This window comes from Indicator indicator, chromosome 23, assembly GCF_027791375.1.
Source record: "Indicator indicator isolate 239-I01 chromosome 23, UM_Iind_1.1, whole genome shotgun sequence".
Classification (NCBI taxonomy): Eukaryota; Metazoa; Chordata; class Aves; order Piciformes; family Indicatoridae; genus Indicator; species Indicator indicator.
In genome coordinates this window covers 9,135,772-9,158,311 of record NC_072032.1, presented here as the reverse complement: position 1 = coordinate 9,158,311, position 22,540 = coordinate 9,135,772, and the positions used below count along the sequence as shown (strand labels likewise).

At 39.4% G+C, this 22,540-nt stretch overlaps 1 protein-coding gene across 1 annotated transcript in view; it reads left to right on the top strand.

Annotated features, from left to right (window-relative positions):
- The window catches only part of KIAA0232 (KIAA0232 ortholog), a 54,072-nt gene extending 31,532 nt beyond the window's left edge, over nt 1-22,540 (top strand). Inside the window, exons 4-9 of the mRNA XM_054391429.1 lie at nt 4,447-4,513; nt 5,723-5,804; nt 6,647-9,947; nt 18,227-18,308; nt 20,588-20,685; nt 21,490-22,540. Coding sequence (XP_054247404.1) covers nt 4,447-4,513; nt 5,723-5,804; nt 6,647-9,947; nt 18,227-18,308; nt 20,588-20,685; nt 21,490-21,531 — 3,672 coding nt within the window. The 3' untranslated portion in view covers nt 21,532-22,540. The remainder of the gene's footprint in view (nt 1-4,446; nt 4,514-5,722; nt 5,805-6,646; nt 9,948-18,226; nt 18,309-20,587; nt 20,686-21,489) is intronic.

Sequence of the window (22,540 nt, the reverse complement as noted above, 5' to 3'; positions counted from 1 at the left end):
AAGCTCAATAATAATTTTGCTGAGCAATGGTCTCCTCAGTTCCATAGTTTAATAACTATGTGAAAAAACAGTGGGGCATGTTAGGAAAAACTTGTTAGAATCTCCTGAATGGTGACTTGCTTGTTTGCAACATTCAGAAGTAACCTACCAGGTAGGAATGTCAATAAGAACTGAAGTGATTCATCATGAGTCTGAAAGGAGCTAATGTTTCACAACTTGCAGAATGTAGAAGCTGGTGCCCACTGTTAACATAGGTAACAGTTTTTGATGGTGTTTTGAATTTGTTTGGAATTTGGTGTACATAATACAGTTTTGAATTTGGTGTGCATAATAGTGTTTGGGCTGTTTGTTTTTATTTTTCTTTTTGGACATGGTTCACAAACATTATTTAAAATTTTTAAGAATATTTCAGAGGTAGATTTAATGTCGTCTGGGAACATTTTCTGCAGCTCTACAGGGGTGTGAATGTATGTATGTAAGCACTTGGGTTGCTTTAAGCTAATGAATTACCACTTGTCATCTCTGACTGCTCTGCTTCGAAAGTAGAGTGTGTTGAGAAGACCTTTGATCTCAGATTCAGCATTACCATTGTCCAAGTGCAAGGTCCTGCTCCACTCTGAGACCCCACCTGGAGTACTGTGTCCAGCTCTGGGGTCCCTGATACAAGAAGGACATTGAAATGTTGGATCAAGTCCTGATAAGGGCTGTGAAGATGACTGGAGGTCTGGAGGCCCTCTCCTGAGAGGCAAGCCTGAGAGAGTTGTTCAGCCTGGAGAAAAGAAGGCTCTGTGCAGACCTTCTAGTAGCCTTTCAGGATTTAAAGGGAACCTACAGGAAAGCTGGAGAAGGACTTTTTACAAGGGCATGGAGTGATAGAGTAAGGGGAAGGACTTTTTACAAGGGCATGGAGTGATAGAGTAAGGGGAAGGACTTTTTACAAGGGCATGGAGTGATAGAGTAAGGGGTAACAGCTTAAACTGAAAGAGAGTAGAAGTAGGTTAGATATAAGGAAGAAATTCTTCAATCTGAGGTGATGGGGCACTCAAACAGGTTGCCCAGAGAAATTGTGGGTGGTGCCTCACTTGGTAGTGTTCAAAGACAGGCTGGATGGGACTTTGAGCAACCTGGTCTAGTAGGTTGCTTGTGGCAGGGAGGTTGTAATGAGATGATCCTTGATATCCCATTCTATGATTACATATCTAGATATGGTTATATATTGTGTGGAAAAGCAAGCAAAGCAAGCAAACAAACAAAACCAAACCCCATACAAATCCTTCCCCTGAGTCCCAAATGAAAAAACAAATACCTAAAACCAATATGAAACAAAACCCCACTAAATCAACAAACATTTTTACAGATATGTATAAAAGTGGGGGAGCTTTCCTGCCTGTATAAAGGTTGGGGAGCTTTCCTGCTTGCTTGTTTGTTTGTGGGTTTTTTTCTTGGTGTGGAATTTTTAGTTACTCTCCTTCCTTGTTACGGAGAACTACATAAACTTGGCTCTGAATAGAGTAATATTGGTCAGTAAGGAGGACATTGGCCAGTAGAATCCTGTAACTCCAGGACTCAGATGGGCTGTTCTTGTTCATGCTGCATGAGTTCAGGAGCTTAATTTATCTGTTAGCAGGGTCACTCCTATGCCAGTAACATAACACCTCTCCTTTATGTAATCCTTCCCTTGTTTCAGCCAGTTGATGAAAAGCCAAAAACCAACTTTTGGTGGAACTGGATGTGAGTTAAAGCAGGAAAACGAAATAGAAATATGCTGGAAACAGTAGAACAGCATAAAATGTGTTTGGTATGGAGAAAGTTTTGTTATGCAAGATGAAAAATATGAATTAAAGAAATGATATGCTGCCTGTTGTAGTTTGAATGAGAGAAAAGGGTTAGTAGAAATCTGGGTCAGTAGTTTAAATGATCTTACAGAAAGCCATGATTTTGAAGCCTTTCATGTTGGAATGACTAAAGCAATCATACTTGGGCACTTCCATGTTGAAAAATGCTGTTAAGATATCCCAATATTTGTACAGTTTGGGAACTGTCTTTAAATTTGAACATAAACAGAGCAATTCCAGCAGATCACCTGATTTTGTTAACTGATTGTGTCCTGCTGAACCAAGCCAGTGCCTGAAGTATCTTTCTGGCAGTGGGGTTGCTGCATCTACAACGCTGCATTAACTTAAATGAAAACAATACAGCAGCTAAATCTTAGAGACTAGCACTGTCATATATGGAATAATTGCTGAGGCTTTCTGTACAGTACAGCTGCAGCTCGTTTTTTGTTACTGCAGCAAGAGGTAGAGCAAGTGGTCTCTGGAGAGTTGGCATTCTGCACAGTGGCTTCCTCCACACCCCCCCTCCCCCTTTAAAGCCAGCACTGGCCACATCAGCGTGCTATGCAGGACAGCATGCAGCCTGTCAGCTGACTCAAGTATTAGTTTCATGGTACAGGAGGAAATTAGGCATTTGATTCCAAAAGTTTTCCTCTCTTCGGTGTCATGGTGAGCATATTGTTGCTGTTTTGGGGGATTTGGAATTTTGGGGTTTTTTTTGGACCTGATGTTATAATTAAGTTAAGGAAGTGAATCTGTTTTCCTAAGATTTTTGTGTTTGCTACAGGTGTCCTGATAAGACATTTGGAGAGCTAGGCAAAGCCAAGGCCAGCTCCTCCTCTGCTGCCCTTTTGGGGGGGTGGGGGAGGGAGGGGTAAAGGGGGGAGCCAGGAGTGGTATAGGCATAAAGGGATGATTGTCACAACTCCATAGGTTTGTGTGTATCACTGTGCTATGTGGTTTTTCTAAACATTTAATTTGTGATGGTAAATCTACTGGTTTAGAAGATCCCTTCTAAAGTTTAATACTGCTAAGTCATCCTCGGTTAAGTGTGTGGCATAAAGGTTTATATTTAGCACTTCAGTGCAGCAGTGCAGTTAGGAATAGAAAATTGCTTTCTCACTTGACTGCAAATAATTAAAATTTAGAAGTTAGCATAAAAGTCATTGCTTCAGTGTGTGATTTTTTTTTAATTTTTTTGACTGTGTGTTTCTGTCATAATTAAAGAAGCTGGTTTCACTGTATAAAATGACCATTCTTTTTTCATAATATTTTTCTCATGCTTTAGCAATATATATTTATATTTCTCAACAATTTTTAGCCAGTAATCAGGAGATTAGACTCTTAGATCTTGGAAAAAAGAAAGCCCTATACCACAGTGGTGACACAGCAAATCAAACTCTTTTGTATGCATTCTGTAACTTGATATTTGATCTGCATTAGCTTTGGAGAGAATGTGTGTTCCATGACTATATGCACACAACATCATGTCAAATTTGGAAGGTGACATGATTGTAGGTTTGCATTGAGTCTCAGAATCTCTCCAAGTTTGATGTTGAAACTGCACATAGGAGAGAAGAAGCTGAACAGTTCCCAACTGTATGGTAACAGGCAGGCACTTCTCACACTGTCCCCACTTGCTCTGGATTGCTGCCTTTTGCTGTGATTCCAGCCTCGTGTTTGTAGTTATGCAGAATGCAAAGTGTTATCTCTAAAGGTGATCCCTAACCATCAAACTAATAAGAACACTGATACCTACACAATATCCACCTCAGCTAGTTTGTCTTCCAAAGGGAGGAGGGGCTCTAAGTTGTGATTTCACTGACTGGCATGCAGCTTTTATTCCATGAGAACAGTGTGGGGTTTTCCCCTATGAGGCAGTTGGTAGTATGTAGTCCCACTTTGGGTCTGTCTTCCAGAACTTACAAGATTTATGTGAGGGAATAAAGAAGGAAAGTAGGAGCTTATAGGGAAGATGAACAAAGTGTTTATTTTGCCTCTCTGCTCTCCTGAGTGAACAACACAAGTTTAAAAAGAAAAAAAATGGGCATTGTAATCTGGCAGAACTGTGGGATATGTTTCACATGAAGGTGCTGTGGAATCATGCCTCCTACGTGTATGTCTTCATGCTGTTCTCCTTTTCACCTTCACTCCTGATTTTTCTGTGTCCTTTTCAGCAGTCTCACTCTCACAGGTATAAATTGGCAACCAAAAGGGGCAGGCTTAGCTTTTTAAAAACCATGTGAGTTATCATTCAGTTCTTGAACTTTTATCCTGAGACTCTGACCTAAATCCTAAATGACAAAGTGCAGTAAATGTAATGATGCAGAGTTTGCAAATCCTTGGATCTAATGCAACAATGTAACTTGAAGTGTGAATTCTTTATGTGAATGTATCTGTGTTTGGTGGAATAATTTTGACCTCTAATTAATGTATTTATAGGAGTGGACTTTGACCTAGTAATAATTTTTGGTTTTTTTTCATGCAGAAAGAAAAATACATGCTAAGATATGCTTACTGTAGTAATGTCTTGCTCTCAGCTCAATAGTCTTTTTAGTAAGTTATGTTTGGTATTTTTGTTGTTTTGTTTTGTTTTTTTCTTTTTGTCATGCAGAGCTCTGGAATTGAAACGCTAGTGGAGGAGCTTTGCTCCAAACTGAAAGACCTTCAGAGTAAGCAAGGTGAGGAAGAAGCCTTGAAATTTCTGAGTCCCTACATTGTCTATGTTACATTCTGAAATGGGGGGTGGGGGCGTGAGCTGCTAATTCAGTAGCTTTTAGTAGAGGCCATGTAATTTTAAAATGCATTAAATTGATTTCATGCAAATAGTTTAAGCAATTCTGTACCAGTATGCTTAGTCCACCTAAGCAATAGGTTGTGTATTGATACTTGCAAAGAGTAGAGTGGCCTCAAAATTGCTATATACTGTGACAAGCACCCACAGAGGGATGTGCTTAAAATTTCTGGGCTTCAGGGAAATGATAATGGGAAATTCATGGTGTCAAGCTTAGGGCAGGGAGCATGATATAAAATTGTCATGTCTCCAATGAAATTTAATTACATAGAAATGTTTCTACAGCACACAGCACTTAAAGTAACATTAATATGCTTTTCATTCAGTACAAATATCAAGAAATAAGGGAGAAATATTTGCTTGCTTAAAGCATGATTTTAGCTGTTTCCATTCCCTTTTTTTTCTTGTTTTTAAACAGTAATTACAGTCAGCTCTTAGTGTTTCATAGTGCTATGCTGTGACACTTTCTTATTCAGCCAAGATGATGCTGACCATTTATTTGGAGAAAAAAATTAAGGGTAAAAGTAGGCTGTATCTTGCAGCATTATTTTTGTTATTTTACAGATTTTAATTAGAAATCTTCAGAGTCACCTTTTAAACAAGAAATGCAACTGCCAGCCAAAGCACAGCAACTACTGCAGGGATACTCCCTTTAGTGAAATATGTGAGAAATTAGATGCAAACATTCCTAAAAATATTTAGTTCAGTAGTTGATTTTAAAAAACCCACAATCTTGTTTTCTATGTGCAAGGAGGAGGTGAGGATTTGGGTATGAAATGACTGAAAATTCAGTAGGCAATCTCCTCATGGAGGCATTGCTAACCATGCAGTTGCATGCAGCTGCTAGGCAGATACGTTTGGTGGAATTTGCAGGACTAATCAAGACAGCTGTAGAAAAACTTGGATCTTGGGTGGTTAACTTGTAACTTCCTTATGTATAGTAACCAGAGTAGAAATTGTGATGTGATTTACAGTGTCTCATGGAAAGTAACTACTACTACAGTTATATATCCTAGTGCTTTTTGCTAAAATGTTATAAAATACGCTGGCTTTTTGGATTCTTCTGTTAAGCATTTGGAATTTTCTTCCAAAACAGAGGAGAAGATTCACAAAAAGTTAGAAGGCTCTTTGTCTCCTGAGACTGATTTATCTCCCACAGCAAAGGATCAAGTAGAAATGTACGCATTTTTTATTATTATTGCTGTTGTTATTATCTGAGATGCTTTTCTCTTTTTACTCCCATATTTTAACACAGTGAAGATAACTTAGTGGGGACTTGTTTGGTGGATACTGGGAAATAATTTTTTTTCCTGCTATCTTCCTTCATTAATCTTATACATATAAATATGGGCATTTGGTACTATGGGCTAGTTTCATTTCTGGCAAAGTTTTATCTGCTTTTTTTGATTATATGCAGAACTCATACCATATTGTATTTTAGTTTCCTTAAGACCAAGCCAAATAGGTTAATTGAAAACCTCTAGACTTTCAGGAGAGAATCGGTTTCCTGGGTTCAGAACTCTTTGTCTTCTGCTGCAGAAATGGGAAACAAACTCTTTTACAACCTTTAAACTTTTTTACAAGCAAAGTTGTCTGCTAGTTATAAAGTACCTGAGTCAAGTGTTACTGAAGAACCCAGTAGTTTGATCACTGCCTTGTCTTGGAGATATGACTGCTGCTGTATCTGTTAATAATAACCACTGGTAGCAGCAGTCTAGTTGATAATTCTTCAGGAAACTGATTGCTCTAATGTGCTTTTAACTTAATGTACATCTGAATGGCTTGTAGCAGATTTTCACTGAAATGTATGATTCAGTATAACTCAAACCTTGCCTCGATCTCTTCTGTGTTACCGTGCAGATAAACAGTGCAATGAGTGGCATGTACATATGTAGAACAAACTAGGGTTTCTGGCAGTGAGTTTGGTAGTGTTTTGAAGTGTTTTTTAGTAATACTTTCTAATCTTAATGCCTGTTTGAAGTTCTCTGATCCGAATGTCACCTTTTTGTTTTGCTTTCAGGTACTATGAAGCATTTCCTCCTCTTTCTGAAAAGCCAGTTTGCCTGCAGGAAATTATGACTGTATGGAATAAATCCAAAGTATGCTCTTACTCTAGCTCCTCATCTTCATCTACTGTTCCACCAACTAGCACGGACACATCTTCTCCAAAGGACTGCAATAGTGAAAGCGAAGTAACTAAAGATAGAAGTAATAAAGTATCTGCCACTGTACAGGAGAGAACCCAGCAGAAGAAAAGTAAAAATGAGAAAGAAAACAAGTTTAGTAACAACACTGTGGAAGAGAAGCCTGTTTTGTACAAGAAGCAAGTCAGACACAAGTCTGAGGGAAAGATGCGTCCTCGCTCCTGGTCATCTGGGTCCAGTGAGGCTGGCTCAAGTTCTAGTGGTAATCAAGGTGAATACAAGGCATCAGTGAAATGCATTAAAGTAAGACACAAAACAAGAGAGGTTCGAAATAAAAAAGGGCGTAATGGGCAAAGCAGGCTTGCAGTGAAATCGGGTGAAAAGGCTGATCGAAAAGTCCACAGCGGAAGCAGCAGCAGCAGCAGTAGCAGCGGGTCCATCAAACAGCTGTGCAAAAGAGGTAAAAGGCCATTAAAAGAAATTGGAAGAAAAGAAGCTGGTGGTAGTGATGGGAAAGATTTGTATTTAGACAGCAGAAATGAAAAGGAATATAAAGAAGAACCCTTGTGGTACACTGAGCCGATTACAGAGTACTTTGTTCCTCTTAGCAGAAAAAGCAAGCTGGAGACTACGTACCGCAACAGAGAAGATCTACGTGGAGTAACATCAGAGGCTGTAGAAGAGTTGTCTGAATCAGTGCATGGTCTTTGTATAAGCAACAATAATATTCATAAAACATACCTCGCAGCAGGTACTTTCATCGATGGTCACTTTGTAGAAATGCCTGCAGTTCTAAATGAGGATATTGACCTCGCTGGGACCTCAATATGTTCTCAACAAGAGGACGACAAATATTTAGATGATGTTCATCTATCAGAACTAACGCACTTCTATGAAGTGGATATTGATCAATCCATGTTGGATCCTGGTGCCTCAGATACGATGCAAGGGGAGAGTCGGATTTTAAATATGATTCGACAAAAGAGTAAAGAAAAAGCTGATTTTGAGGCAGAATGTTGCATAGTGTTAGATGGAATGGAGTTGCAAGGGGAAAGTGCAATATGGACAGATTCGACCAGCTCTGTTGGTGCTGAAGGGTGGTTCTTGCAAGACCTTAGTAATTTAGCTCAATTTTGGGAGTGCTGCTCATCTTCTAGTTCCGGTGATGCAGATGGTGAAAGTTTTGGAGGAGATTCTCCGATCAGATTCTCTCCCATCTTAGACAGCACAATGCTTAATTCACACATGCTTGCTGGCAATCAAGAGCTCTTTTCAGATATTAATGAAGGGTCTGGTATAAACTCTTGTTTTTCAGTGTTTGAAGTGCAATGCAGCAACTCTGTTTTACCATTTTCTTTTGAAACACTCAACTTGGGAAGTGAAAATGCAGATTCTAGTAGCACTGCTAATATTCTTGGGAAAACACAGTCTAGATTGCTAATATGGACCAAAAATAGTGCCTTTGATGAAAATGAACACTGTTCCAATCTTTCAACGAGAACCTGTAGTCCATGGTCACACTCGGAAGAAACACGTTCTGACAATGAGACTTTAAATATTCCGTATGAAGAATCGACGCAGTTTAATGCAGAAGATATTAATTATGTAGTTCCTAGAGTGTCTTCGAGTTACGTAGATGAAGAAATTCTAGATTTTTTGCCAGAAGAAACCTGCCAGCAACAAGGTAGAACTTTAGGAGAAATGCCCACTTTGGTATATAAAACAAAATCTAAGCTAGAATCTGTCTGTGGTATTCAGCTAGAACAAAAAGCAGAAAGTAAAGACTATGAAACTACACAAGGGTGTAGTGAAGGCAGTCCACGTGGAGATGGCTACAGCTCAGGGGTTATTAAAGATATTTGGACAAATATGACAGACAGAAATTCGGCAGCGATGGTAGAAATAGAAGGAATAGAAGATGAATTGTTTTCAACTGATGTAAATAACTATTGCTGCTGTTTGGATACAGAAGCAAAAGTTGAAACCCTCCAGGAGCCCAATAAAGCAGTGCAGAGATCAGAGTATCACCTTTGGGAAGGTCAAAAGGAGAATTTAGAGAAGAGAGCCTTTGTCTCAAACGATTTATCAAAAGTAGATGGTGGTGACTATACTACACCATCAAAACCTTGGGATGCTAACCAGGAGAAGGAAAGTTCATTTATACTTGGTGGAGTGTATGGGGAGCTCAAAACATTTAACAGTGATGGAGAATGGGCAGTGGTGCCACCTAGTCACTCAAAAGGGAGCTTATTGCAGTGTGCAGCTTCTGATGTAGTGACAATAGCTGGTACGGATGTTTTTATGACTCCAGGTAATAGCTTTGCTCCTGGTCACAGGCAATTATGGAGGCCATTTGTATCATTTGAACAGAATGAGCAATCAAAGAGTGGAGATAACGGATTAAATAAGGGGTTTTCTTTTATCTTCCATGAAGACTTACTGGGAGCTTGTGGTAACTTTCAAGTTGAAGAACCAGGGCTTGAGTATTCATTCTCTTCCTTTGACCTGAACAATCCATTTTCGCAAGTTCTTCATGTAGAGTGTTCGTTTGAGCCAGAAGGAATTGCATCTTTCAGCCCTAGTTTTAAACCTAAGTCAATCCTGTGCTCTGATTCAGACAGTGAGGTTTTACACCCCAGGATATGCGGTGTTGATCGAACGCAGTACAGGGCTATACGCATTTCTCCAAGGACTCACTTTCGCCCAATTTCTGCATCTGAACTTTCTCCAGGTGGTGGAAGTGAGTCAGAATTTGAGTCAGAAAAAGATGAGGGAGGTATTGCTGTCCCTTCTCAAGTAGATGTTTTTGAGGATCCACAAGCAGATCTCAAACCTCTGGAAGAAGATGCAGAAAAAGAAGGGCATTATTATGGAAAATCAGAGCTTGAATCTGGAAAATTCCTTCCCAGATTAAAAAAGTCTGGAATGGAGAAGAGTGCACAAACATCATTGGATTCCCAAGAAGAGTCAGCTGGGATGTTGCCAGTAGGAAACCAAGATCCCTGTTTAGAATGCAGCATGAAAGAATCTGTAGATGGGAGGGCGATGGAGAGCTCTAAAGTAAACTGCAGAATAGTGGAGCCACGTGAGGAGACTGGCAGGTTTTGCAGTTGTAAAGCAGGGTGCCATTTCCCCACGTACGAGGATAATCCTGTTCCTTCAGGAGAGCTTGAAGAGGTATGTGGATATATAAAATTACAGAATTTGCAGCTGGCAGCTGATAACCAGCAGTTTGTCATGTGACAGTTCAATTTCAGTGTTTATAATTGTATAGTTCTCTAGACAATAGAGTTTTGTAGAAACACTGGAGGTTCCATCTGAACATCAGGAAAACCTTTTTTGCCTGTCATGGCAACCTAGCACTGGCACAGGTTGCCCAAGAAGGTTGTAGAGCCTCCATCCTTGGAGATACTCAAAAGACATCTGGACACAGCCCTGGGTAATCTATTCCAGGTGATCCAGCTTGAGCAAGGGGAAGTTGGACATGATGTGACCTCCAGAGTTCCCTTTGAACCTCAGTCATTGTGTGATTCTGTGAAAAATTAACCATCTTTAGGCATTACAGTGTCATCTTGCATACCTTTAGAAATATATGCATGTGTACACTCATGTGATTTTAAAGTCTGTTTATCTTAGGTTTTTAGCTTATCCAATTTACATTTAATAGGTTAAAATGTGCACAACATTTGAGTAGTGAGGTATTACTGATCTTGATTCAAACCTATTGTGGAATTTTGAAGAGGAAGATCTGAAGTCAGTCTTTTCAGTATAGTTACTTCCAAGCAGAAGAATTTGGAGTTGAATTATTGGATGTAAACTTCAGCAAAGAAAGATTTATAGAAAGGCTTGATTGTCTGGAAATTTAAATGTTCTATTGGCATAGACACAAAAAAGAAATAAAACATGGATGAAACATATCCATCACTATCACAGTACTGTAAGGAGGCCTAACTATAACTGTTAAGCTCAGAATTTTCTTCCAGGTAATGGTAGCCATAGGTTAAGTAATGATCAAGAGCAGAAATCCTCTCAGTGCAAAAATACTCAAGTGTCTTTTGCTGTGAACTCCTTCTGCTCTTGAGAACAAATGCTTGACCAACAAAATAATTTACTTGTGCAGCCAGCCCAGGGATATTGTCTGGATAGTTGTAAGATGCATCTTATATTTTCTCTTCCTCCTCAGCCTCCTCTTGTACATCCTCATCAGTTGTACTATCTGTGTTAGGAGGGAGTTTGTTTCAGTTTCAGCTGAAGAGTTACACCTAGCTCATGTGGCATGACTGTGTGCTCTTCAGGCTTTAAGTTTGAAATGCTAACTCCTGTATGGGAAAGCTAACCTTTCTCTTGATAAAACTAAAGCTAACCTTTTTGTTAAATAAAATGAGTTCCTTATTCTCCTTCTTCCCTATTCTCCTCTCATCCTCCCTTAAATTAACTGTTATTGCAACTTCTTTTCCCAGTGTCAGTGAATTGATGTCTGCTGCTTGCAGGAGAGAATCAGATTTGTGACTTTTAAGAGACCCTTTCTAGATATCTTGGTTCCTTCTGCTTTAAGTTAATGATGATGAAGTGGCTCCAAAAATCTTTACTGGAATCTCTGTTTGTGCCAGGCCTTGCGAAATGAATCACCAAAACAATCAATTGACTTAGGCTGTAAGTCAGGACAGATTCTGGAATTACCTTTCACTAGGGTTAGAAGGACCTAACATCATCATGCAGTGGGGCTGAAAGAAAGCTTTAGTAGTGAGTGGTGATCAGGAAGCTCTGCTATTAAATTTTCTTTTAAGTTCTGTAGTACAAAGGGAACAATAAGTGCTACTTTTGCTCAGGTTGCATGATTTTGTAGGTATTTTCATAGCTTCAAAGTTATAAGCCGCTGAGAGAAGTATGAGGTGCCGACAGCTGGCTCAGCAGTCTAGACCCAATTTGGTTTGCAATTAAGCTCTTCCTGGGAGGCTTGAGAAGCAAATTACAACTTAAACTCAGAAAGCCTGGGTTAACTATCCTTGCTGTATTGGTGTGTCTCCAGAGGATGTGGACACACTCTGGGCTTTTCTAAGAGCCGTTAGCGTGCATCTGAATATAATTGGCTTTTTGGCATGACAACCTTTTATATACATTTATTGTAGTTAAATCCTTCTGTGAAAGGTGGGTTTTTTTTAAGCATTAAAACATTTAATATGTTGGTGATAGTGGTGCAATTGTTTGTTTGTTTGTGAGAATTCAACAAAATCCATATAAAATGCCTAGAATCAGAACAGTTTAGGAGAGACATTCTTCCTGCACACCCCCAGCATGTACATGCATGGGAAAAAGGTTTGCAGCTCGAGCAGAGGCTGTGGAATGGACTGATTAGTATAGATCAGTATTTGTAAAGAATTTTTAAAAATGAAACTTCCGTGCTTCCTTTTACTGACTTATGACAAAAGTTAAAGTTACTGTTTAACTTGCTGTTAGCTAACAGCAACTTCGAATTGTGTTCTGAGGTATCACCAATACTTTTGCATCAATAGTGGATGTCACAATATGAACATAGAGCACAGTGTAACAGTGATGACACATCCTGGTTTGCATCTCAGAAACCTGCATTATGTACATGCTGTGCAAACACCTATCTTTGAATGCCTCCTACTTGTAAGACTGGGAGGTTCTGCTTCAGTTTCCTCCCTCTTACCTTGTATATTAAAGCACTTCTTTTAGAATTATAGCATATTTTACAGCAGGACTTTGCTGATAGCTCCTACAGGAGCTGTTCAGAAGTGCATGATAATTATATACCTAGCCTTAAAAGAAAGAACGAAAAATCTAAACAAAACCCAAAACAGCCAAACCTCAAACAAAACAAAACCCTAACAAACCCAACACGCACAAACGCAAAACAAAACAAAGGAAACACAAAAAAATACCAAACCCACACACACAGAGCCCTCCAAACATCAACAGCAAACCTTATAAAAATACCCCCTGAAGTACAGTCCTCTTTCTTCCAAGTAAATGCTTTTGCAGTTAGCTGTGGAGTTGTGATAAGTACACAATCTGGTCCAGTTAGCGATCTCAGAATGGAACAGTGCTGAATCTCTTATCAACAAATTAGATCAGGGCTCTGATATAGAAGATGTGCCCTGAGAATGCTTATCCTATTGAGTTCCTGAGACAGATAGAGAGCCTTGTTGTTTTTTGTTGGGGTCAGTCTTAATGTGCCTAGGATGGTGCATTAGGGGATGAGGAAATTTTACTGGCAAAACACATATTTATGGACCTCGTGACTTAACTGGCCTGTTAGACTTGGTGAGACACTTTGCTTGACTGGAGCTATGCTATGTAAGTGTGGAACTCCTTTAGGAAGGGCTGGCAATAGAAGGAAAGAGAGGTGTCTTACATTGGTTCTGAGATCAATAGTGTAGAGATAACCTGCTATAAACCTGGGTAGTGATAAGGAGGAGACAAAATTCAGAGGAATCTGTGCCTTAAAACCAGGAGAATCAAGTGGGGAAAAACATAGACAATATAGTTTGTTTTTTCTGGTCTGGGGTGTAAATTTTTCATATGTTTATAAAGATCCCTGATGATATAAAACTGGGAAAGTCTGCAGTTATACTGGAATCAAAAGGTTATTAAAATAGAGAAATGGTCTGAAAAAATGAAGTGTGGTCCCACAAGGGCAAACACAAACTTCTAAAGAAAATAATAATCCTCCTCAGAAATGCAATGTGAGGAATGATAAGTGAGGAAATTGTGAAACAGAAAAGCATATTACAGAAGGTCATAAGATGGGAATACAGGAGGAATGTCACACTGCAAAAGACAGCCACATAGTGGTATATAAATAGGAATGCCCTTTTCTAAGAGGGGGAGAAATTGCTCCTCTCTAACTGGAACTGCAAAGCCTTCTGCTGGAGTACCAGGCTTAGCTTCCATTACCTTGTATCAAGAAAGATGTCCTGAGGAGAGCAATACAAAGATCACTGCCTTTGAAAATAGTGAAGGAGCTGGGGTTGTGTTAACTCAAAAAGAGGAACTTGCAAAAGAATGCAGTGTTTTTGCAAAAGCCATGCTCAGATACAGGGGACGGGGAAGAAGCTGTGCTTGTCCTGTAGGCTCTGGTACATGCAAAGGAAGTGAATGTCATGACCTTCAGTCACAGCAAGGGAAGCTGAAGAAAAAGAATTCCAGCCAGAAAACCAGCTTACTGTAGTGCCAGTTATTTTTAGGAAAGCAGTGGGAATTCTATCTTGAAGAGATTTAGAGTGTAGGAAATAGTGCATTGCAGCTGATCCTGGCTTTGTGTGAGAGTAGAGACCAGGTGATCTCCTAGGATCCCTTATATGTCTTTTCAGTGACATTTGAGAATTAGGAGACTGCCAAGTAAGTTTTAAGAATATAATGTCTACTCTTAGCTCCCTTTGTGACCAGCTTCTTGATCCAGATGTATCTTCCCTGCGTAGCTGAAGAACTAAAATTAGGATCTGATCCTCTGGAATATGGGACTCAATGGGTTCATTGCTGCTTTGACTTCTAAATTATTCATAGGTTTCTTGTATTGTTTCTGATAGTAAGGGATTGCCAAGCAGGTTCAAGGACATATGAATTCAGTGCTTATTCTGTTTCCATTCTGCAAAACTATTGTCACTGCCTCAATCCTTGTCAGCATGCATTCTGAAAGAGCAGAAATATTCAATGCTGGTCTTTTCACATCAGTATCTGAAGCCCAGGTAATCTATCCTGAAAGGCATATCAGTTTAGATGAAAAATAATAGCTACTTAGATTAGTAGCTGGAAAGCTTAATAAAAATTTTCATAAAATACCAGAAGTGGCTTTTTTTCCCCAAGATTTTCAGACAGATGGTCCTGAAGTGTAGATCTGAGAAGATGCTTTGCTTAAATTCTGCTTGAAGAATAAAGTTCTGACCAATGTAACTTTTCTGATTAGCAAATGACTAATCTGCCATATGAACTTGCTGTGAACTTTTGTCTGTAACTGTAGGGAAAAGAAATCAACAAAACTGATTACTGCCTCCTACAAAATTGTCACTTAAGAAATGCAAAAAAAAAAAATCATACTAATTATATGTAGATTGTTGATGCAATGAGATAAGTTAAGTGCATCCTGTGTACTTAACACATTATTGTGTTCTTGTTGGAGAAAAACGAAGTGTTGTATATTGGTCTCAAAGAAAGTTGTGTGAGGTTGCAAAATAGAACTGATGTTTTCTACCAAGAAGAAAGAATAAAGTAATTGCTTAATGAACTACTTGCATGAGCAACCAAGCTTTACCTGAGCAGAAATATTTGTGTGTATATATGCATTACAAAAATAAAATCAATAATTTGGGGTTTGTGGGGATTTTTAATTTGTCATCATGAACTTCCCTTTTAATACATCTGGATCCATAAGGAGAGGGAGAAGGAATCCTACACATTCCCTGTCCTCCCCACATTTCTCCTACCTATTGTTCCTTGGCTTTTCCATTACCCAGATTTATCATCTAGGTAATAAAACCTCATATTGCAGATGGGATGGTGCCAGTATCATTTTATCATAAGACTGGGTCTTTTTTTCCTTGAATTCTGCTTTCACACTTCTAGACTTGTCTTTCCCAGCTTTGGTAGTCATTGTTCCCTCACCTGCCTAAATGCCCTAAAAGTCAGCTTAGTATCCTGTCATGCAGGAACTGCAGTTAAATTTCAGCTCTGTCAGCAAACCAACAGTACCACTCTGTACCACCAGGCTGGCTATGGGTCACAGCTGAAAACCTGGTGTGGTGGTTGTGTCCCTTGCTGTAGGGAGTTTGGAAGACTTCACACAAGCAAAACAGTCAAATGCTGCTCCCCAGCATTTGTTCTAGCAGACCCAGCTCCCCACTCTGAACTGTGCCCAACATGCCTTGTTCTTTTCCCCAGATCCATGATATTCTGCTGTGTTCTTGCCATACGGCTTCAGCAGCTCAGGAGCTACTGTCCATAGAAGTTTTGAGGAGAAAGCAGCAATCCAGTAACACTGTGTAGTAATTGTCCTTGGCTGCTTGATTTCATGTGTTTCTGTGAGTGAGGAATAATCTCATCAGCTGTAGGAAGTGACAGTCACAAGGCAGGAAACATCTTTCACTTCTCTGCTTGTTTTTCTATTTATTCAGTTGCATCCCTAAAACACTGAATTGTGTTTCCATTGTGGTGCTGGAGGTCAAACACCTTGTTTAAAATGGTCATTATCTATTTAAACTCAGGATCTCTTCTTCAAGTTAGCTGCTTTACTCTAGCTAGATTGCAGAGTTGTTCCACTGTTATTTATCTTTGAAGAGTACTAGATTATTTTAGCTGAAAAAAAACCTGATACTTTAGAAAGGATTTATACTGGTGTTTGCAAGGTCTGATTGTTCTTTTGTGTACCAGAGGTTTCATGGGAAATTTTGGATGAAACACCTAAGTGGACAGTTCTGCTGCTGTATGAAGGCCTTAGTTCAGTTGAGAAAACAGACATAAAATGATGTTGGAAGAACAAATGTGAGGGAGATGCCAATGAAAGACATACAAATGTGATTTAAAGTTTTAAAATTTAAAAAAAGAAAAACCTTTTACGCCAAACATTAATATTTTTTTTTCCTGCTGTTGGCTTAGCTCTTGGTATGGGAGAGATTATGGGGACAGAAGCAGAACTGGAGTTTTAGTTTCCTCATTTTCATGGTGCCAAACTGCAATTAGAGTAAACATCTGAGCAGTTGTAGGAAAAAATGTGATTTTCAGCTCAAGCCTTCTGTCCCCTCCCACCCAAAACCATAAGTGGCTTTAGTATGGCTGGTGGGTCTGTCCTTTTGCATTACACATCTGACCTCGATGCTGATGTAGAAACATTGTCATTCTGCAAGGGCCAGTGTGGGGACAAGAGCTCTAACTGGAAGTCCTGCTGAACTGCTTCTGCATTCAGCCAGGCTTTCTCCAGCTCTTCTGGAAGGGCACAGGAGCAGAGGCAGCCTATAGCCAGCATCAGTTCAGTCACTTAACTGTCCTGAAACAGCTAGGTAGGCTCTGATGATGACTCAGCCCTGGAAGCAAGACCACTGTAACTTGTTAGGTGCTTCCAGACTCAAGCTGGCTTTGCTGATAACCTGCTGTGGGGTTCATCCAGCTTGTCATGTGCAGGTGTGACACCAGCCAAGTGGGAAACTTTGAAGTTAATAAAGCATTGTGTCTGTGGAGTTTTGATGCCTCTATCTATAGTTAGCAGCAGAGTAAGGCTTCCATGATTGAATTTATTTCTAAAAGCCCAGATTTCTTATTAAGTCCTGCTTCAAATACCTTAGAGCTTGCTTGCTTTCCTTCCTTCTTTCCTTCTATGGTTTAACCTTCTAAGAACTCCCTCTTCTGGAGGTGGGGGTCTGAGTTTTTGGAGGGTGGTTCCAAAAGGACTGTTCCTCAGTGTTATGTGAGGAAACTAATCAATAAGTTCAATATTAATTATAGCAGAATTTCACAAGGAAAAAAGTTTAATCTGTGATTTACTTCTGAGAGCACTTGAGTTGCTCATTTGGTTTCAGATTATTATTTTATTACATAATAAACATCTGAAAGTTTAGGTTTCGTAGGTGTGTAGTTCAGTATAGCTTAGGCAGGAACAAAAGGAGGCTTGTTAATTTTCCATGCTTAAATGTTCCTAGGTTTACAGAGATACTCAGTGTTGAAGCTCATTTGTTAATGGTTTTAGTAGCTAATTGCACTGTAGTTTGGTTTTGACTCATTCTATCTAATGATACCTACAGGGAATGTTACAAGCTGGTGTTCTCTTTAGGAGGTTGATGGAGTTACCAAAACTAGAGATGTGTCTGTTGTGACAAACCTTTGTTATTTTATCCACATCTGTTAATTTCATAAAGACTCTGGCAAACTTAAATTAGCATTAAAATATGGGTTGAGGGGAGTGTTTAGGCATTCGTAGTGAGTAGATTATTTTTAGCATAAAGACAAAATATTAATCATCTTCATAACCACTTTTTCCTCACATTGACACATTAATTCTCTAGTTGAATTTTCTGTTATCCCATTGATGGTACGACTTCAAACACCAAATCTTCCTGCTTTTTGTTGGCTTTCTTTTCTGTTTGTTTTACACTGAACTATTTATTACGTTGCCTGAGTCGTGTTTTCATCTCTTGTTTCATTCATAGATTAGAAAGTGTAGGGCTGGAATTCATCCTTTTAATCTGGATTTGCACAGTTCCATATGGGCAGAGGGTGACCCCCTGCATGAAGTTCCCGTTGGCTGCAAGCATTCAGATCATGGTGTTCTGATGTAGTTTGAGTCCTTTGCCCTTAGCATTAGAAATTGAGCAGCGTGACCTGTAAGACCTAGCAAATGGGTTGTAATACCAAGTTCCCTTCTTTCCATGTAAGTATGTGATTGATGGCATAATGCAGTGTGATTATTGTCTAAACACTTTCCTATATTGAATACTAATCTGCAGAGAATGAGTGGCAGCCAGGAAAAGCAGTGCTGGTGGGAAAAGGCGCTCTATTCTCCCCTTTTTCCTGCGTCACAGTGTGAAGGTAAGAAGCCATGCCTGTTTGAACTGACTTGCTCTTTCTTAGGGGTTGCAATTGTTGCAGGTGAATTGGAACTGCCATCTGTATTTAAAGACAAACCAGTAAGCTTCTATCGTAAATTCTCTTATCTCAGAGAGAATTGGGATGCTTCAGATTTGTAACAGATCTCTAGCATGCTTCTAAGGAGCTTTTAAATGAAAGTACTTTAAAAATAGTCTTAATATTTATGCAAATTTACTTAATCCCAGAGCCTGGAATTAAGTAAATGGATTATTAATCTGTGACTCTGAAAATGCTTTATTACATTTTTAATATATTTCAACCTGAATAATGCTTGCTAGGTAGCTGATTTTGTAAGAATATTAAAACATGGTAATAGCCATAAATAACAGGCCAGTTATTCAGTGAATGTGTGGAATTTCTCTCAAGCTGGGAAGGAGAGGGATTTGCCTCTTGGCCACCCCTTTCGCAGTGATAATCTGGGAGTTTTTCTGTCCTGCATAGAGAGTTAGGTCCAGTGTGGGTAGGCAGGCTGCTGGCAGGCTGGAGCAGGTGTTCTTCCAGCACTCTCTGTTGCCTCCCAAGAATTCATACCATCCGACAGCTGGCTTTAAACCCAGGTTTTCAGTGGGCAGGCAAGAATCCAGACAGGATTTTTTTTTTTTTTTCGCCTGCATACCAATTTACCTTTGAGGGAGAAGGCAAGAAGCTAAATAAGAACATTCTGTGTACTGCATTTACAGGCTCTCTGATGCTTTCTGCCGGCAGAGGTTCAGTGCAATAAACTTTTGAACAAAGACCTGGTTTCTTACTAATCTGGAAGTAGATTAGCCAGTAATTATTAGTGAACTGTTTTTGGAGTGCACCTTAAAGTGCAGCCAACTAAACTGCGTTCTCAGTGCCTAAATGCCTGTATTTTGGTGTTCAGGACAGTTTGGGTTACTCCCAGGAACTCCGTAATGTACTTTGCTCCCAGCTACTGACAGGTGTTTGCACAGTGAAAGCGAATAGATTGATGCCTACAGGACTTTATTTGCTTCCTGGACTGGTCACAGAACCTCCATATTAAAAAACGCTCAGTATGTGCAAAGAGTAAATATATTTAGTGCCCTTTTGTAAAGTCATGGGTTTTGGTTTTGTTGTTTTTTTTTTTTTCCCCCCGCGGTCTTAGTGCTCCAAGAGCAAATGCAGTGACCCACGTTCTGGAGTGGGTATTTCTTAAAGTAATCCTTGAGTCCTTGCAGGATGCTGACATCTGCTGGTGAACCTGCTTAGCTCTGCAAGTGTTTCACCACTTCCTTTTTGTCAGAGGAAGACAAATACGCAGTGTAAAATGCGATGAAGTCCAGAAGCTGCTTGATACAGTGGCAGAATTTCTGTGATGCAGAATAGCTCCAGGATTTCCTCTTCTAGACTGAAGTTTAGCAAACCCAGTCCTTTATCCTTAGAGCTAATGTTGTTCTTTGACATATCTTTAGCTGTGTCCAGTTTACTGTATGGGTACTTTTGTATATGGATATTGATGCACGTGATCCATATACATATCCACATGATGTCCATTGATATTATAGTTTAATATTAAAATAGAAACCACAGCCATTCATATCAGCTGGTTTTTTTGAGCTTCAGTCAGGATCAGGCTGCTGTTGCAATATATTTTTTATGGGTATAGAAGTGGGAATGATCTGAAGCACTGTGCTAACAAATGTATTGCAGCATTTATAATAGAAAAGTAATTTCTGCTCTTTGTACCTTACTGCTTTAGATGTTTTCAGTAAGTAGCTTTATTTTGTTGTTGTTTGGTTATCCAGGTAAGATTTGATGAAGTTTCCATAAGCTGTTATGCTTATCTCTTTAAGGATGTCAGATTATAAAATCCCCCTGGCCCAAACACAGAGTTTACATGATTTAGAGTGTGAATTTGAAGAATACTTCTCTAGATGCTTTCATTTTGAACACAGAAGATTTCACCTGAACATGGGGAGAGAAACTTCTTTACAGTGAGGGTGACAGAGCACAGGAACAGGCTGCCTGGGGAGGTTGTGGAGTCTCCTTCTCTGGAGACTTTCAAAGCCCACCTGGGTGCATTCCTCTGCAGACTACCCTAAGTGATCCTGCTCTGGTGGGGGGTTGGACCTGATGATCTCTTGAGGTCTCTTCCAGCTTCTGATATACTGTGATACTGTGATACTGTGATTTTGGCTGAACGTAAATAACAGTGTTCCTCAATTCTGTTTTTTCTTCCTTTTTCTTCTGAAACACCCCCACAAACACAATATAAGAGTGTTATACAAATGCCAAGGGAGAGAATGGTGTAGGAGAATTTGCAGATGTAAAGGAAATATCCAATGATGATGAACATCTTTTAGATTTTAATATGGTAAGTTTGCCATTGGTTTGGGGGAGGAGTTTTTTTGGTTAATTTTTAACAGTGTGCTGCTACATCTTTCCTTTCATCACAGTTTTCAGTCTGGCCTCAAATGAAATTCCTGTGAAAACCTTCAAAAGCTTTTCTTTCCTTGCTTTGCTTTTTAATCTCCTCTGACTCTTGGGCATTCTTCTGAAGATTCCTCAAAGTGCTGTGCTTTGGAGAGTGCAACACTTTGTACAAATAGTTGTACTTGAGCAGTTAAGCAAACTCTGTTTCCTTTGGGGACACTTGGCTCTTGCTTGTCCTGTGTTAAACATGAATCTTCTTTTCATCATCTTACAATTTCAGTAAGCTGTAGTGGGCTGGTGTGCATGATGAGGGCAGGAAGGGCCAGTAACTAGAAGTATAAACATGTGTGCTGAATTCTGTCCTGCTTACAATCAAAAATCCCTGATTTTTTTTTTATGTAGGGAAAAAATGTCCTGTACATGTGCACTTACTGATACACTTGTGAACTTTATAGTGACAGCACTTCAGTTTACACTCTGGCATGCATGCTGGAGCTGTTCTGATTCAGCTGTAAACACGTTGGGTTTGCTTAAGTTCAGTCAGATCTATGTTGTTTTCTGCATATTTAACACTTGCTACCAAACTTTGGAGATAACTTTTGCAGTAATTTCTTAACATGACCTGTGATAATGATGTATTACAACCAAGTTCACTTTTGATTTCTTGCTGTTTTGTGCAAATCCTAAAATTAAGGAAGAGGACAAAATAATGAAAGCCCCACTTTTTTTTCCCATTGTTCTGCAGTCCTTTCTACATAGTCAGGAAGGAGGAGGACTTGCCCTGTAATTGTGACATCTCTCCTGAACAACTACAAAACTAACTAACCTCCCAGCCCAGAAAAAAGCAAGCATGTTCTTTATTGTTCCCCATCAACACTGTCAGTTTAAATCCTTAGGTTTCTTCTGTTTATGAAGCAAGATGTGCAGATGATATAAATGCTGAGGCAAAACCAAATGGCTTCAGGAAGAAGATCTACTCCAGTGATAGCTCCAGCTCTGAAGACACAGCTTCAGAAGGTGGAAGTGAATGGGCTGATCCGTGTGAGGAGGAGCTTTTTTCTCGAACTCAACTATAGAAACTGCAGAGTAGAACAGATGATTTTAAAAAGTAACATGAGATGGAAAACTATCCTTCTTTGAGGGTCTGTAGCTCTAAAACAACAACTTGAGTTTCCTCTTCAGTTAATGGATTCAGATGTGTATTTATCTTTCTCTTCTTGCTTATTTTGTAGATGAGGACACAGCTGTGTCCTGTTGAAATTCTCCCCCTCCCCCCAAAAAAAAACCCTGTTAAATTCTTGGCTCTTTGAACTAGACTAGATTGTGTTGTCAAATCAAGAATGGATGTGCATGTGCTTGTCTTAGTAGTACCACTGCTTTTTTGCATCTTAATTGCAGTTATTTTCATTCGTAACTGTAGCCCTACCACTATGACTATCTTCTTAGCATTGCAGTGTCTACAACTACTTCTGCTATTCAGAGACTTCAGCTTTCTGCACATTAGGCTTTGTTCTTTAAGAACTGGGAGATAAATACTTAACACTGTAATCTATCAGTGCCTTTCTGAATGCAGGAGAAAAGCATGAGTGACTTGTCCAGTCTTCATTCAGTAAATCTCATAACTTTGAAGTAGGAACAACAGGGTTGTGCTTTAGAGACTTACAGAAACTGTGTTTTCTATCCTATGATCCCCCCACTCCCACAAACCAACACTGAGGATACCATGGTTTGTATTTTTGCTAACTGGAGAAGCCAAGGATTTTTTGTAGGTATGGAGGCAATGTGGGGTTGTTTTG